The following is an 18,151-nucleotide window of genomic DNA, read 5'->3' on the forward strand; positions in this document are numbered from 1 at the left end:
TACGACAAGAGGTGCGCTTTGATCGACAATATCGACCCATACGCCTTGGAGAAACACAAATGGAGCACGCAAATGTGAGCGTCGGAAACCTATCCAGACATCGTCCACTTATCTCCTCTTCTCGACAAGCGCTTATACCGTGGACCAACTAAAGCATTACGAAGGTCTGGAGGCCTACAAACGATTCATCAATGGCTGGGTTCGTCATGCGGCGGTATCCATTGAAAGCAACTCGTGTCTCCACACTGCAATTTAAATATGTACCGCGTGATTACAGTCAGCGTTGTGTTAAATTGTTGATTATACCAACGAAAGAGGTGTAGATTATTATTTTAATTTTTGTTACCGAGAGGGAAGGAAAGAAGTTCGACCGGGACGAGTCCCAAGTGGAGCCTGCACCTCTTTCTCCACTTCCACGGCGACACTTTTAACTCAACTCACGAAACAGCTAGCGGTGCGCTAACTCGTTCTTGGAAACTTGTTATAATAAAACAGAAAATACAGATTTTGGAGACATGGATTGCAATCACACACGAGTATTGTGCTTGGCTGCTAGATCGACTCTGCTAATACGAGACAGCCACAGTTGTCGCCGTTTGGTTGCTAACTGCTACGTTTTCTCACACTGGTTCTTGATCACAGCCGGCAGTCGAAAGAAAGACGCTTTACAACGCCCGTAACAACCGGTAACATAGCAATGCGCCCCCATTCACACGCCTTTCTGAAATGATTCCTGCTTGGTTACGGTTTGTTTATCCCTCCAAATCACCCCACAAAAATGGCAATCCCGTTCTCAACCGGAAGGTGCGTGACGTCAGTCGAAAACAGTCTTTTCCGGCGTGTAAGACGGTAACGCAGACCTACGCATTTGAGTACAACCTAAATTGGAGACACTTCTTTGAATGGTACAAGTTTAATTTCACACTTGATGGCTGGGATGGGTTTGGGTGGAGGCGGGGGCACTCCGGAGGCCCATCTCTTTGCATACGAACAATGAAAAAAGTCAATTTTCCATAATATTTCTCCATAAATGAAATGATCTTGCTGAATGTGCTGCAGACACATTACAGTACTCCCAGTTACATACTGTAGTCCCCCCCCCCCCCCCATCAATTATCACACACTTCTACCGGAGAGTAAAAACTTTGTCCTGATAAGAGCTTGCTTTATATTTCTGCGACATTCCAGCCAGCAGCAAAAGAGAGCCTCTCTTATTTGTTTTGACGATGAGGCAATGCGACGAGATGACGACGTGACGTGTGAGCTCCGGCGGATGGGAACGCTCTCCCTTTATCTCCATCTCGTCCGCATTGGTGTGACTGCGGCAAAGGCAAAGGTGAAGTGATCATTAGCTTATCTCGGTCTCGTCTCCGACGCTCATCCCTCGCGTGCGCGCACAACGTGAAGCCACCAAGACAAATAAAGAGGGAGTTAAACGAGGTGGCGTGACATCCATGAAGTGGGATGCTGAAGGCCCCTTTCGCTTTTCACCCCCCCCCCCACCCCAACTCCCCCTCCGCTGCTCCGTCGAGGTCTGTAAATAGTCCCATTGTCCGGCAGGGTTGAAGTCGCACTCAATGATTTTGCTCGGTAAAAAAACGAAATACCCAACGGATATGAGAACGAAGGCGCACCCCTAATTGTATTACTGCAGAACTTTTTTTTCTTTCTTTTCTTTCTCTTCGGCTTACTCAGAGGTGGGCCGAGTAGCCAAAAATTGTGCTCAAGCAAAATGTAGTCCTCCAAATACAAGTACTCGACCAAAAGTTAAGTTCTGAGTCTTGATGTCCCAAAAACATGCAACATTAATCGGACACTCTAAATTGCCACGATTGTGAGGGCAACTGTTTGTCTCTGTGTGCCCTGCGATTGGGTGGCAACCAGTTCAGGGTGTACCCCGCCTCCTGCCCGTTGACAGCTGGGATAGACTCCAGCACTCCTTGCGGCCCTCGTGAGGATAAGCGGCAAAGAAAATATCTGGGTGGACAATTAAGGGTGTACCTTGCCTCCTGCCCGATGACAGCTGGGATAAGCTCCAGCGCTCCCCGCGACCCTCGTGAGGATAAGCGGTGAAGAAAATGGATGAATGGATAACCACCAGCAGCACTTTGGGTGATGGTAAAGTAATTTCGAAGTACTATAACACGTTCAAACTCAAGCGGTCTAGCCATCCAATTTTTTTTATAGGGGTCATCCTCATTTGGGTCAACGGTGATCACACGCCACTTACATTGACACCTATGGACAATTTAGGATCTTCAATGAACTTGACAGCATGTTTTTAGAATGCAGAAGATCGCAGTACCCAATGAAAACTGACAAGCGGGTCAAATCCATGGAGTGAGTCGAGCCGTACACCTCTCCACTGTGAGGGTAATTGTCCATCCACCCATCCTTCTATTTTCTTTGCCGCTTATCCTCACAAGGGTCGCAAGGAGTTTTGGGGCCTATCCCAGCTGTCAACGGGCAGGAGGCGGGGTACACCCTAAACTGGTTGCCAGCCAATCGCAGGCCACATAGAGAAACAGCCGCACTCACAATCACACCTAGGGGCAATTTAGAGTGTCCAATTAATGTTGCATGTTTCTGGGATGTGGGAGGAAACATCCTATTTTTTTTTTAGGATCTTGTATTTATGCAAAACATGTCCACTTGGATCGAATGTTATTTTAAATCTACTACGGTGGTATCGAAAGGCACCCAGGACTAGCGGGCAGTGAATCATAGGCCACATCTAGACAAACCAGGTCTATACAAACTCAAGAGTCACAAGGAGTCTAAACTCCAGAGATTTGAAACCAGAGCCTCAGAACTACAATGTGGACATGCTAACAACCACTCCGGCAAACTTCCCTGCGGGGAAACTCCAGGGTTAAAAAAAAAAAAAACTCAAAAACTATGCAATGATCATCCTTACGATTTTATTTTCAGTGTAACAGTACAGTCGGTTCCTTCAACGAGCCGTGCGCACATGGACTTCCGAGCAATCACGTAGGAGCGTTCAATGTTTATGACTGCGAAGCATTTAAATAAAGGTTCATTCTTTCAAGTCAGTTATAACAAATGTGAGAAACATGACAACAAATGCAAATAAAGTGACTCCGTGGGTCAGATATAGCCAATGATGTCCTTGCAGATGATGGGCTGCCTGCTCCCCGACTTCATGAGGGCGGCGAAGTGGTAAAAGTCCGTGTCCAGCTCGTGAATGGCCGAGTGGGACTGGTGGAAAAAGGGGACCCTCGGTTCCGACGAGACCACGGGACACGAGAGACGCTTGGGGGCGTTGGCGGCTCTGCTGAGGTGAGAGTCCGCCGACCTCATCCGCACTCTCTCCTCTACGCTCCTTGACAAGCCGGCTAACTTCCGCCGCACGTTGCCCAGGAGACTTCTTCCCAGCCTGCGCTTGGGTTTGGCCTCAGGGGGCTCAGGACAATCGGGTAGGTCCATCCAGTTCTTTACGAGGTCCGCAAAGCTGTTGTCTCCCAGAACCAGGGGTTGCCGGCTGCGTCCTCTGGTCAGCAAAGCGTTGGCCCAGTCCTCCGGGTCGCCGGCCTCGAAGGACGTCCACCTCTCCAGGCAAGCGTCGGACGTCGATTTAGGCCGAACGCGGCCGTTGGACGCCCTGTTGGTGCGGAGGCAGGCCGAGGACGACACGCGCACATTCCTCGTCCTCCTGAGGACCACTCCCTCGTCCTGCCACGAAGACTCCGAGTACCCGGAGTCCAAGTCCAAACTCTTGTGGCTGCTGGGCGAGTTGAGGCCCAGACGACTGCCGCGACCATCGTCCTCGTCGTCCTCCTCCTCTTCCTCCAGAGGGGCGGCCAAGCAGCAGGCCGAGTCGTAGGTGCTGGCCGTGCTGGCGCTGGATATCCTGAGGCGGGCGCGCTGATCTCTGCCCCGGCAGGCGAGCGGCGCCGCCGACAGGCTGCCGACGGCGGGGGCGGAGGGAGGGCGAGCGTGTCTGCAGGCCGCGGGACACGTCCTCCTCAGGTGCTTCAGGTCCTGGAGGGACCTCATCATGTAGTGCACGTGCTCCCGCAAACACTCGCCTGACTCCCGCAGGCACAGCTGAGGAGAGACAAAAAGAATGGTTACATGCTTAGGAACTTTAGATTTGAGTTACTCAGAACTGGAGTGGGATAACAATTTTTGGGCCATTTTCAAACTACATCCGGAAACGATTAGAGAACTTGAATATAATTCAGATAATGATCTAGAGCATGGTTTGTTGCACTTTATTTATTTTATTTTTTTTAGCATCGGTGTCAATTCATCTCCACGATCGTGGAACGCAGGGGTCACGAATATGGTAGCCCATGAAGTTCACTAGTGCTGTGTCATTGTGATTTCCTAAGAATGTTGTCATGATCTGAAAAGACGCAGTGGTTGCAGGATTGAGCCCAGAGGTTTTCCGTGCAGGATGACCAGTTTTGTTGGTACTGTATAAATAAATGTTTTTGTTTTAAATCTTTCATGAAATATCCATCCATTTTCTTAGCCGCTTATGCTTAGGAGGGTCGCGGGGAGTGCTGGAGCCTATCCCAGCTGTCAACGGGCATTAGGCGGGGTACACCCTGAACTGGTTGCCAGCCAATCGCATCACGTGGAGACAGACAACAGTCGCACTAACAATCACACCTAGGGGCAATTTAGTGTCCAATTAATGTTGCATGTTTTGGGATGCGGGAGGAGAACATTCAAAATCTCCACAGGTAGGGCCACGATCAAACCCGAGACCTCAGAACTGTGAGGTCAACGCTTTCCAGCTGATCCACCTTGCCGCCCCCCTTCATGAAATATTGATGGATTTAATATTTGTTTGGACATTGTCAGTTATTGCAATAAACCTTTCCTGGCAGCCATCAAATTTTAAATCCGAGCTCTCAAGAGACTAGCGGTGTAAAAATAAGGACAAATACGTGGATCCGACCTCGGTTACGGAAAAATGTCGCGCCTGGCATTTTGACCTAATTGGACGCGTTGAAAGACTGGAATCGCTCCAACGTGTTTACATTTGCTGCAGTCCAGCTCCAGCGTATAATTGCTCATCCCGTCTCTAAACGCGAAGGTCACTGGTCGCAACATTCAACACAAACGCGACGTCCGTTCACCGATTTTGAGTCTGGAACGTTTCCAGGGGAACTCCAGACACACGTGCGCTCGCGTCCAAATCAGTGTTGCGCGTCTCCAAAGTGAAAACAGCTGCGGCGTATCAAACTCACGACTCACGTGGATCTTCATTTTGTTCGGGGGGAAAAAAAAAAACCTCCCTGAGACTTTCGGAACGTCACCAGTGGACAAACTGGGGATAATGTAATGGAAATTTTTTTCTCTGAGGTTCTTTGATGCTTCTCTGAGGAGATGCGACCGACGGTTTGCGGAGGGTCACGTGACGCCGCGTGCGTGAAGGAGAGCGCAAGGCTGACGATGTGGATGCAAAAACGAGTGTGGAAGCCTATTTGGAAGTCTGTCATCACGTCATAAAAAGAAACAAACACATGGAAAAGTACATAGAGCAACCAATATATTGCTTTTGCTGCGACGCTTTTAAAGAAACCTACCATGTCGTTTCCTCCGCTTCCCGTAGGAGAACACACCAAACGGCAAACAGCGCTTCGTTTTAAAAGAGGGCCACCACCTTCGGCTGCAGTCCGAAAGGAACAAATACTGCCATGCGTCGCCGCCGACGTGGAGCGCGCAATGCAGATGTGCCGCTGATGTGGGGCGAAAGCGAGCTCGCGTCCTGTTTTGGGTCTTTGCGGCTCGGCGCCACGGGCAGCCAATGGGAGCCCGCCGAAGTTCGAGAAGCCAATCGGAGAAGCCCGCTCTCTCTCAAAAAAAAAAAAAAAAAACAGCCAATCGGCGCTCGACGGGCTGGGGGGCTTCATTTGCATCGTCCCGGCAGAGGAAAACAAACCGCTTGGATCTGATTTAGCAGACTTTCGCCTCTCGAATTATGAAAAAAGAAATCACATATGTTAACTTTCCAGTGTAGATACACGACAGAGTTGTAAGCAGGGAAAGTGAGAGCGACAGAGGAAAAAAAAAACTAAATAAACGGAGAGATAAAGTGCAGGCATCTTATGCGATTACTGTTTAAATAATTCACATTACAGTGAAAAGAATGCGATGACTACAATAACCTAAACTCCCTATCATAAATTCGTCCTAATCAACAAGCATATTTTACTTTGTGTGTGCCGTCACTTCTGTTATTTGAATGCAAACTGCTGGCTACGCAGGTTAATTGTAGCTTCTGCCATCTAGTGGAAGAACATTTACAGCAATTGTGCTGCTTGTGTAGATAGATGAACACAAGTACAGTTTTTTTTTGTGTGCGTCTGTGCAGAAATAACATTTTTGGACCACTAACTGTAAATGAATTTACAAACATATACACCTGATGATGCAAAACGGTCCCTGGACTATTTTGCAACTGTAACGTACTCCAACATGTTGGCTATCTGCAAATCCAAATTGCTATAATGTATTGTCTGACTTGATTTTTTTTTTTTTTGGGGGGGGGGATTATAGTGCACCCCCAATTGTACTCATGATGATTCATTGATATTCAAACGCAAGCAAATGCTTCAATCTGCAGCTCAATGGCCTGCTGCTCCCTAAACGTCGCTTTTCACCGTTTCACTCTTTATGCGGATGCAATGGGAACACTTGAGTTGTATGGCCCATAACGGCCCACTATTCAAGTACAGCATTAGCACAAAAAAAGCCGCTATCAGGAGATCGACACCTCTGCTTCACCTTTGACCCTCACTCACATGGACGTGATCACATTGCGGGCGAGTCCTTGTGTTGGACTTTATCTGCAAAGTGTACAAAGTCACCTCATTTAGATTGTGACGACTGTCCAAATGTAGATGCCATTAGCTTTCACGTCACTGCATTAACAAGGCCTCAACGCTTAGAGAACATTTTTTTTTTAATAAGTCATAGATAGATTCATCTCAAGTACATATAACTTCACTGTATTCTGTATGTGGCTGATGTCACAGCGGAACTCCGGAGCGGTCATCTTACCTTCGTCGAGGGCAGACTGCAAAGTTGTAGAGGCGTCCTTGAAGTTCTAAGTATTTGATCTTTACAGCCTTTGTTGTGAGGACACAACGGGGCAGACGAGTGCATCCACAGTGAAAACGTCCACGTTGTGGCAAGTTAGCTTGGCCCGCAAGACTTGAAAGGTTCTTGTTCCATTTCTTGTAGACAGGTTGCTTGTTGCGGGAGCCAAAGAAAATCATTATTTACAGTATTAAACATGTAAAACACAACATTTCATTAAGAAATAATCTGTCTCAGTGATATAAATTACAGCAAATATTTGACTCCTACAGGAGGACCATTTGACCACCAACAGTCAAAGAACCAGAACCAGAATCAGAACATACGTACTCATGTGCTTTTGAGAACCTGCAGTTCTACAGGCCTGACCCCTCAAAACAGTCCAATTTCAACCACGCAAAAATCAATTGAATAGGTTGTATCCATCCCTCCATTTTCTTAGCCGCTTATCCTCACAAGGGTTGCGAGGAGTGCTGGACCCTATCCCAGCCGTCAACGGGCAGGAGGCAGTGTACACCCTGAACTGGTTGCCAGCCAATCGTAGGGCCACATATAGACAAACAGCCGCACTCACAATCACACCTAGGGACAATTTAGAGTGTCCAATTAATGTTGCATGTTTTTGGGATGTGGGAATGAAACCGGAGTGCCTGGAGAGAGCCCACACAGGCACGAGAATAACATGCAAACTCCACACAGGCGGGTCAGAGATTGAACCCGGGACCTCAGAACTGTGAGGCCAACACATTCAGCTGAATCACCGTGCTTGCCGGCTGATGTGTTATAACGTGGGTAAATTGGGATACCCCCCCATCTTTAGGCAATATTGCTTCAAGCTACGCAAATTTACACACCCTTTTCAATTGTGGAGAGGAGAGAGGAAATGCATAAATGCCCCCCCCCCCCATTAAATCAGAATTTGCGCATGTCGTTAAAATTTGATATCACTTCAAAGAGAATTGCTATTTTAATTGTGAAAAGAGGTCAAATTTCGTGTGACTGCTTGAGGAGAAAAACAATCGTGTGACAAAGCAAACAACTGTCGAATCAGTGTGGCAATTTGTGACATTTCAACTTTATCACAACTTTTTACGTTTTGACTTTTCTGTCGGCTAGAGAAGGAAAGGATGCAGTATTAATTAGAACTTCACTCTTTTTGCGAGTGAGGATTTCGTGTCTTAAGTGACACTAATAATTAATCATGAAGGTTCAACTCATTTAGTTGAAACTAGCAAAAGTTTCACTGTTGGTGTCCACCGAAAAAAAAAAAAGGAAAAAGAAAAGTTACAAGTTTTCAACCTTTTGGGTTCTCAAATTGCTGAAGGTGAACGTAACTGTTGAACTGGAGTGCCACCTACAGACGGTGCAAACGTCCATAAAATGCACCAAATGGCTGGAAAGTACGATGCGTTTTATACAAAGTACTAAAAAAAAAAAAAGAAAAAAGAAAAAAAAAGCTCTACAAGTAAAAACGATGCAGTAGCGGCGCAGGCATTATGAAAAAGATGTCCTAAAATGTTTATTTCACCATTGGAACATTACCACAGCACTTAAATGAGAAAATAAAACCCACAATTTGTAATTATTTACGTTGCATCGTTTGAAAAGTGCATATGTATATACTGTGGGATCAGTGAAACAAACAATCCATTTTCTTTTCCACTTATCCTCATAAGAGTCACGGGGAGTGCTGGGGCCTCTCCCAGCTGTCAACGGGCATGAGGCGGTCTACACCCTGAAGTGGTCGCCAGCCAATCGCAGGGTACATAGAGACGGACAACAGTCACACTCACAATCAGGCCTTTTAGAGAGAATTTAGAGTGTCCAATTTATGTTGCATGTTTTTGGGATGTGTGAGGATGCCCGAGTGCCCGGAGAAGGAGGAGAACATGCAAACTCCACACAAGCGGGGCCGGGATTGAACCCGGGTCCTCCGGACTGTGAGACCAATTTACCAGCTGACAAAAAAAAAGTCCTTACCTTCACTTTAGGACAATTAAAAGCTCCAGTAGGATTGTGACATATAAATCTATACATGCATGAATGAAGTTCTATTTTGGTACAGAATGCGTATGACTATAGGGAGGTAGTAGCTACGCCCCCCCCCCCCCCATAACAAAAAGTGCACTTTTGGGGGAAAAATACAATCTTGATTTATCGCAAACGTGGGCCATATTGGAACCTTTAATAAGTTATTTTGCAGAATAAAAGGCGTGATTGATGAGAATAAAGCTGCACTTTGGAAATGTATTTATTACTTTCTCCCCTGATTAAAGTACATCATTAATTGCAATTTTATATTGGAAATTCACGACTGAATTGTCGGCCCAATTACGACATTTCATCCCAACAAAAGCATAAATGATGTTAGGGTTAAGCGGGAATGCTTGCGAAGAACTCACGCTGGACCTCCTGATTTTTGTGAACCCATGAATGAATCGTCGGGGCACCGGCAGAGCTGGCAAGTTAGTACTTCTCATGTCCACTGGGTGACGCCCCACGGAAACCTGTAGAAAGTCAAGTCGGCAACAAGCCCCAACGCTTTTATTTTCTTTCCGCGTTCCACTTTAAATTGGGAAACCCCGCTAAGACCTAATTGTACTTGTCACCATGAGGTGGAAACCGTGCATGGAAAACTAAAACACACTTTTTTTTTCCCCAACCCTGAATGTGACATTCAAGTATGTCTCGAAATCGTGCAAATTGGAATCTATATAAACGCTGCAATATAATTTAAAGTTAAATATACAGTATATATTTAAAGAAAAGCACCACAACCAAGCACCTACATCTCCAATCGTGCCTGTCAGTCGTATCAGGCTAAGGACACAGACCGTGTTGCCGTAATCTCTTTTTTCTTCCAGTTTTCCACGACTGCCGGATGACAAGATTCAGCTAAATAATTTAACCAATTCCATCATTGTAAGCAATAACCGGCACACACTCACAAACTTCTGAGGGCAAGTAAAAACTGAAGCAATGGACCTGCAGGTGTCCACATCCTCTCATAACTGGGATTTATTGGTTCATTTTAATAACCACGCCCCCACTTATCCAACTGAGAGGACACAACCGCATTTCCATTATTTTTGACTTACCTCACAAGAGGGCAATCACGTTATTTCACATTTTTTTTTATTTTTTAATCCCCAGAGTTTACAGGCTATAGGCCATATTGGTGAAAGTTTGATTTTGTGATCTGTACACGAGTGTGTCGACTTTATACCCACAATATCCATTACTTCTGTGGCCTTTCAATACAATTTACTTTCAAATTCAAATTGATGTGAAAAATATGGAATATTTATTAACCGACATCCTGACATAAGTAAGCGATGTGTATACATCAAATAAGCAACCATTAATACTAATACAATCATTCACACCTAACGTGCGGTGAGGGAAAAAAAAAACAAGCCGCAAGGGTCAAGTGAACTCTACTTTTATTTAAATTAAATCAGTGACTTTAAAGCACTTTGAATATTTACCAAAAGAAAAAAAACAACAACTTTGTTTCCCGGAGTTAGATGTGTCATTAATACTCACTATATTTTTATATATGGAAGGCAGAATGGGGGAGGGGGAAAAAGTTGTAAACAGAATTCATGGCACACACGATGGAGCGGCTACTACAGTATAAAGAGTGACAAAGTTATTTAGCTACACAAGGTTAAATATCAGTTAGAACCTTGCAGTCTAGTCTGCCTTTCATTAATTTTATTAATACTTTTTATTCTGTAGGAATGTTAGATCATTTGTGCAGAATACTAATAAGAGTTAATAGCGTCATGTCGAGTCATGCAGAATACAAGGTACGAATGATGACGATGAACCTATGTAAACATTACGAAAACAAAATAATCCGATATAAATCATCTCTGGACTCCATGCGTGTGCTTCATCTCTTTAAAAATAACCTTGCCGTTTTAAAAATTGAATAATGGGACTCTAAAAGTAAAATGAAAGCAATTACATACAAAAAAGAAAAAGTTGGAAGAAAAATAGAAGATAAACAAGAATAAATGCTAATTTTGTGGTCGTAGCCCAAAGAGAGTTAACAAGTGGACGCGCTTGCAAGGCTGCTGGGCTTGGCAGTCTCTTGCAGGTGAAATCGAGATGGTGGTGGCTGGCTAGTGCAGTCGTTCAGGATGTGTGTTTAGTTCCACGGGCGCTTCCCTGATAAGGCACACAAACACAACGTTGCGTCAACGGTGGGACTCAGCTCAACACTGCGCTTGCTCTTCCTCTCCTCCCTCTCCCTCTCCCTCCTCACCTGTTCTCAGAAGAGGCCGCAGTCCTTCAGGTTGTTCTTGATGATGACGTCGGTGACTGCGTCGAACACAAACTGCACGTTCTTGGTGTCGGTGGCGCACGTGAAGTGGGGGTAGATCTCCTTGGTGTCCTTCTTCTTGTTCAGGTCCTCGAATTTAGTCTGGATGTACGCCTGCGCCTCTTCGTACTTGTTGGGTCCTGAAGGGGACCAAGGGGAGAGAGTGAGGTGCTTCAGTTTTCACGCTTGTATAATATACGGAGGAACACATCAATAATACAGTGAAGAAAATAAGTATTTCAACACCCTGCTACATTGCAAGTTCTCCCACTTAGAGGTCTGAAATTTTCATCGCAGGTGCATGTCCACTGTGAGAAAATCTAAAGAAAAATCTAGAAATCACAATATTTAACAATTTATTTGTGTGATACAGCTGTAAATTAAAGTATTTGAACACATGAGAAAACCAATGTTCATATTTGGTACAGTAGCCTTTGTTTGCAATTACAGAGGTCAAACATTTCCTGTAGTTATTCACCAGGTTTGCACACACTGCAGGAGGGATTTTGGCCCACTCCACACAGATCTTCTCTAGATCAGACAGGTTTCTGGGCTGTCGCTGAGAAACACGGAGTTTCAGCTCCTGCCAAAGATTTTTCTATTGCGTTTAGGTCTGAAGACTAGTTAGGCCATGCCAGAACCTTGATTTGCTTCTTACGGAGCCACTCCTTGGGTTTCCTGGCTGTGTGCTTTTGGTCATTGTCATGTTGAAAGACGCAGCCACGACCCATCTTCAATGCTGTGACTGAGTGAAAGAGGTTCTTCCTCAAAATCCCACAACACATGGCCGCGGTCATCCTCTCCTTAATACAGTGCAGTCGTCCTGTCCCATGTGCAGAAAAGCACCCCCAAAGCATGATGCTACCACCCCCATGCTTCACAGTAGGGATGGGATTCTTGGGGTGGAACTCATTTGTCTTCCTCCAAACACGGTCTGTGGAATTATGACCAAAAAGTTCAATTTTGGTCTAATCTGACCACAAAACTTTCTCCCATGACTCCTCTGTATCATCCAAATGGTCATTGGCAAATTTAAGACGCGCCTTGACATGTGCTAGCTTAAGCAGGGAAACCTTCCGTGCCATGCATGATTTCAGACCATGACGTCTTAGTGTATTACCAACAGTCACCTCGGTAACGGTAGTCCCATATCTTTTCAGGTCATTGACTAAGTCCTGTCGTGTAGTCCTGATCGGATTCCTCACCTTTCTAAGGATCATTGAGACCCCAACAAGGTGATATCTTACATGGGTCTCCACTCCGATTGAGATTGACCGTCATGTTGAGCTTCTTCCATTGGATTGCTCCAACAGTGGACCTTTTTTCACCAGTCTGCGTGGCAATTTCCAGCCGTGTGGAGTTGTACAATTTTGTCTCTGGTGTCTTTGGACAGCTCTTTGGTCTTGACCATGTTCAAAGTTTGAGTCTTACTGATTGTATGGGGTGGACAGGTGTCTTTATGCAGCTAACGACCTCACACAGGTGCATCTGATTTAGGATAATCCATGGAGTGGAGGCAGACTTTTAAAGGCAGACTAACAGGTCTTTGACTGTCATAATTCTAGCTGATAAGACTGGTGTTCAAATACTTATTAGCAGCTGTATCACACAAATAAATCATTAAAAAAAAAAAAAAATCATACATTGTGATTTCTGGATTTTTTTTGTTAGATTATCTCTGTCACAGTGGACATGCTCCTACAATGAAAATGTCAGACTCCTCCATTATTTCTCAGTGGGAGAACTTGGAATATAGCAGGGTGCTTTTCCTTCACTGTATATAAATTTTTTTGGGTAGCAATTATCCGGAGTAAACTTGAGCCAATCTCAGCTGACCTTTTGCGACCGGCAGCGAACACAATGGACTGGTCACCAGCCAATGGTATGGCGCAATAAGACAAACACCCCATTCATCCTCACTTTCACCCCGACAGAAATTCTAATTAACCTAACATGCAGGCTTTTGAAATCTGAGAGGAAGTCGGACCACGCACAGAAAACCCCCACAAGCACGGGAGGAACATGCAAAAACTCCACACAGGAAGGCTGGAGTTGAGATTCCGAGTGATGGCAGAACAAATGACAAATCACAAAAAAAGCTCTCGAAAGAAAATATAGCAATGTTGTCCCTGTGATTTTTTAATAACTGAACAGCAAATTTAAGATTTTTGTGCAAACACCCACTTAGTAGTAGTTGGGCTCAGAAACAGTGACTGAATACGTTGCCTATTATAAAAATGTCCTTTCCGAAAAACTACAATATGATGGAAAAGAATTCATTACCATAATTCCATTCAAAATGATACATTTTCATAGATCATAGATTCAGGGCCCACAATTTCAACAACTTCACCTGGTATTTGTTTATTTTTAAACATGAAAATTCGAAATCTTTGGCTGTAAATATTAGATGACTTACTTTAGCTGTCAGATAATTGTAACATATTTCGAAAGCAGGACAAAGTGGTCTAACTTATAGAAGGGGGGAGAGGTTGCTGACTATGTTTGCGGTGGGGCCCCAAATGACTAGCTAGCTACGTACGTCCCTGGTTTGACCCAGCTTGGTTTGACAAAAAGTGGGATTAGGATCTTGTGCATTGATGAAGAAGGCAGCTAGCTACATATTCAATTTTGTGTGTGTTGTGCCCATACCGGTGTACTCAGGGAAGCAGATGGTCAGCGGGCTCTGGGTGATCTTCTCCTGAAACAGGTCCTTCTTGTTGAGGAAGAGGATGATCGACGTCTCTGTGAACCACTTGTTGTTGCAGATGGAGTCAAACAGCTTCATGCTCTCGTGCATGCGATTCTGAGCGGGATGCAAACGAGGGTCATCAATAAGATGTTATTGGAGCGTCAAGTTTGAAAGTTGCCTAAAAGGCTTGTGATTCATTTTTTTTTTGGTTTGTTTACAATTTAGAACAATTTGAAAAGCAACTCATATTTTAAGAAAATGTCAAGTTTAAAAACAAAATTAAGAACGACCCCTGTAGCAAATAGTGAAAATCTGCAACTAAATGACACCGCAACCTAAATGAGGCGTCAAAGCACCCCTTTTCTATGTAACAGGGCGATGGCCTGGGTAACTCCAGCTCAACCTCGATAGAACACCAATAGCTTGAGAAATTACCTCTTCACACAGTTTTATTCCTACATAAATGAAATCATGTAAAACAGCATTTTAAGTTCGCTTGGGTGACATTTGTATTTACATTTGATTGATGACCTTAAAGTGGGGAAACTATGCAAAAAATTGTAGGTATTTGAAAAGAGGGCCAATACTTTTTTACAGCACTGTATATTTCCATGATTTCCTATGGGTAATAAATAAAACAGAAGCTCGGGGTGTTACTGGAGCTCACAATGTGAACTCACCATCTCCTCATCCTCAGCCAGGACCAGGTCGTAGGCACTCATGGCCACACAGAAGATGATGGCTGTGACCCCCTCAAAACAGTGGATCCACTTCTTCCTCTCTGAGCGCTGGCCTCCTACATCAAACATCCTGCAAACACACAATACATACGCACCCCTTAATGGTGTGTTTGGGGGGGGGAAACAGGACGGTATGAGGCAGAGAGCCACACAACATGGCTTCTACGCTTCCCTCTGCAGCATTGTCAACACAACCTGGTCCTCAGTGATTTCTGTGAGCAGCTGCTTAAGCAAAACAACCCTTAAACAGGCTGTGGCAGTTTTTAAACCCATTTGACTTATTCATGAAGGTGTGCGTGCAGGGTGCTAATGCAGAGCCTTTCCAGCTGCTAAAGGTGAAGCGAGGACAGCGATGGTGTTTGATGAGACGACATTTTCACGCGAGGAGTTTGGTTCGTTAGAGACGAGCTCGGGGCTGAGTAAGCACAACTCATTATAACACTGACACACTTTAGAAGGCTTTATAGCTGCTCAGCTTCTGCAAAGCTCTGTGGGTGTCCTTGCAGAGGCTGAGCCAAGATAAACACTAATATTGCATGGGCCTTCTTTATATCCTCACTCCAAAAAGAAAAAAAAAAAAAAAAAGACATGGTGACAGAATTACGAGTCTTAATTATTACATAAGGATACAGAAGACAAATTATTTGTTGGGCGTTCTCCTGCCTGTACAGTGTGCAAATGTCATGCATGTGTAATAAAGATACAGCCACCGGTCAGGACACTTTAAATCAAACAGCACCTCACGGGTTCATCAAAATGTTCTGTTTTGATTGAGAATATTGGAGCGGTTTTAATTCAACAATATTGTTGAAGTTAGCAGCAGTGTGCGCCAAATCACATAGAAAGTGCTTATAATATTCTGGTTGGCCAGATCAGTGGTGCTTAAACTGGGGTGCCAGGAAAAAGGTCTCCCTTGTAAGGGGGGTTTGGTAACCTCTGTAGATACACGAGAGAGCGAAACTGCAGTTTACATCAGCATAAACTACAACCACAATAAAGACTATAAACCTTGAGCATTATGTGTAAAAGATTTTTTTTCACACATTTTACACACATTGTATTAGAGCTTATTAGTTTATGGTGTACCTAATATTGTGGCCCGTGAGATCCAAGTTGTTTTTAAGGACTTGTGAAATTAAAGCATGTTGAGTGACACTATGGGTGATTTTATTGTGTTACTTTTTGTTCCTGGGGTCATCTTTCTGAGTGAATGAGTGACTTAAGAGCGTTATGTAAATGAAATGCTACACAGGGGTACAAAGTTGTGTCGAGTCTTACTTGAAGTGGAGGTCTTTAAAGGTGAAGTGTGTTTCCACAATGCCTGTGGTCTTGACCCGGGTTCGCAGCACATCTTGCTGTGTGGGGATATAATCAGGCTTGGCTATCCTCTCCAAATCGTTCAAATAGCTGTGATAGGAGAGTGGAAAAAAAAAAGATTCAATATTCAGCATCTCAAGAGAGGTGTGCTCTAGGATGGATGGAAAGGTTTCTTCAGGTTAAAAGCCCCAAGTGCTCTCTCAAACAGGCCTGAGAGAAAAAAAAACAAAAACAAACAAACACCTCTTGGCCTGGCTGGGCAGGAACACTGGCAAAACCCTGACAACCAAGCAGCACAGTTTGAATTTATGACCCAATTTCACGACTGCATATGTACCTGTACCAATTACACAACTCCCAAAAATATAGAAGTTGAAATATGGTCTAAAGCTGGAGGGCAAACGTTTGTGTTCAAAGGCAACAGGATTTCAAAAACTGATACATACAGTGGTGTGAAAGTCTTTGCGCCATTCCCGATATTATAGTCTTACGTAAATGTTTCCCCCTATGAAACAAATTGAAATATTACTCAAGACAACAAGTACACACTGAATGCAATTTTTAAATGTCCATTTTCCAAGCCGCTTATCCTCACAAGAGTCGCAGGTGTGCTGCGGCCTAAATGTTTTTTATTACTCGGGACAAAAACAAATCCAAACCAACATGCCTGTGTGTGGAAAAATGTGATTGCCCCCTTAATTTTATAAACTGGTTGGGCAACACTAAGCAGCAACAACTGCAATCAAGTGATTGTGATCAATTGCAATCAGTGTCTCATCTTTGCAGAATTGTTGTATTTCAACCACTTTGGAGGATTTGAGCATGAACTGTCTTTTTAAGATACAGTTATAGTTATGTTCAATTTAACTGCTAACATTTACAGTTAATCTTGAACTATTGTTTATAGGCATTTATCAAAGTATTTTAACTTGTGTTAAATACATTTTAATTAAACCATTTAAAAACAGGTATTCAGTTTGTGCATCCTTGCAGTAAAAGTGGGCAGTTTATTGGGACTTTTGTCAATTACATTTACAGAAAGGGGATACAATATTTGGAGTTAGCAGCTGTAACACTTTCCATTCTCCGAGGAAGATTTTTATCAAGATTTGAGTGTGTCTGTGGGAATTTTTCCCTAAGCATTTAGTTACATGTCATGGAACGCATCTGTGGGGATGTTTGTCCATTGCCGTATGATAGGGTGGAGGTGCAAAGTTCTGTGACGACAAACAATTCTAAACTCGTCTTGTGCATGTGTCGATTCTGAGTCATCCAGGTCATGTTAATCCGCAAAGGCTGGATCAAGGCAACTGGACTTGTTCTTGTTTGTTGACAACATTTAAACTTTAATCCAAAAGTTTTCTTCAGTTCCAAAATTGTAGGTCATGGAGTCTCACTTTTAATGCCTCAGTGTGGGCGTGTTCTTTGAGGGTGGTCAACAATCAGTTGTTTTTGCTGCCTGGTGCTATTGGTTAAACGGCTGACCTGCATACTAATCCATCGTTCACACGTTTTGTTGGAAAACATTACCTCAGGGCTACACTTCCCCTTATATGAGGCCATCTTTGGAGGGAGAGCTGCCAGGACAATTTCTGAAACCTCCTCCTCTGTTTAAGAGAAAACTTTTCCAGTTGAACATTAATGACTTAAGGCCAATTTTTACTCGCATAGCGGCAGGGTCAACAACGCCCAGATTGCATCACGTGATCTACGCTTTGCCCCGCGCACCACCTCTGTGTAGCTTGCCACGCACACGTCAAAAAAAGCTGCTGTACGGGGAAAGCCGCAGAGCTCATCTGTCACGATTGGTCCATGGCTGTGATGAGTTACTCACCGTTCCTCCCAGGTCCGCATACCACCGTCACCTCAGTGTTATAAATTTTGCAGCATAATTAAATGTATCATCTGGTCACTATGGTTGGAGCTTTGTTCCTTGTTACGTAAAGGAAAGTAAAAATGGAAATGACCAAAAGGTGCTGAGGAAACTCCAAGATG

General features: G+C 44.2%; 2 protein-coding genes across 2 annotated transcripts in view; both read right to left on the minus strand.

The window, feature by feature from the left end:
• Positions 1–2,904: 2,904 nt before the first annotated feature.
• On the minus strand, positions 2,905–7,158 carry LOC133508012 (PAK4-inhibitor inka2-like). The gene is made up of 3 exons (XM_061833671.1): positions 7,039–7,158; positions 5,562–5,948; positions 2,905–4,068 (listed from the first exon to the last, which is right to left on the minus strand). The coding sequence occupies exons 1-3, from the start codon at positions 7,141–7,143 to the stop codon at positions 3,109–3,111; spliced, it is 1,452 nt and encodes a 483-aa protein (XP_061689655.1). The 5' UTR covers positions 7,144–7,158; the 3' UTR covers positions 2,905–3,108.
• Positions 7,159–10,503: 3,345 nt separating this feature from the next.
• LOC133507175 (guanine nucleotide-binding protein G(i) subunit alpha-2-like) overlaps positions 10,504–18,151 on the minus strand; it is a 62,313-nt gene continuing 54,665 nt past the window's right edge. The window contains exons 5-9 of the mRNA XM_061831972.1: positions 16,118–16,246; positions 14,780–14,909; positions 14,060–14,213; positions 11,351–11,547; positions 10,504–11,253 (exon numbers count right to left, since the gene is read on the minus strand). Coding sequence (XP_061687956.1) covers positions 11,357–11,547; positions 14,060–14,213; positions 14,780–14,909; positions 16,118–16,246 — 604 coding nt within the window. The 3' untranslated portion in view covers positions 10,504–11,253; positions 11,351–11,356. The remainder of the gene's footprint in view (positions 11,254–11,350; positions 11,548–14,059; positions 14,214–14,779; positions 14,910–16,117; positions 16,247–18,151) is intronic.

This window comes from Syngnathoides biaculeatus, chromosome 10 (assembly GCF_019802595.1).
Source record: "Syngnathoides biaculeatus isolate LvHL_M chromosome 10, ASM1980259v1, whole genome shotgun sequence".
NCBI classification, from domain to species: domain Eukaryota; kingdom Metazoa; phylum Chordata; class Actinopteri; order Syngnathiformes; family Syngnathidae; genus Syngnathoides; species Syngnathoides biaculeatus.

What these genes read in the sequence shown, in the direction of transcription:
- LOC133508012 (XM_061833671.1), bottom strand. Translation starts at nt 7,143, where the DNA reads ATGCACTCGTCTGCCCCGTTGTGTCCTCACAACAAAGGCTGTAAAGAT. An exon ending in GCAGTCTGCCCTCGACGAAG is followed by an intron (nt 5,949 to 7,038) that starts GTAAGATGACCG and finishes TCATAATTCGAG; the next exon opens with AGGCGAAAGTCTGCTAAATC. An exon ending in GAAGCGGAGGAAACGACATG is followed by an intron (nt 4,069 to 5,561) that starts GTAGGTTTCTTT and finishes GTCTCTCCTCAG; the next exon opens with CTGTGCCTGCGGGAGTCAGG.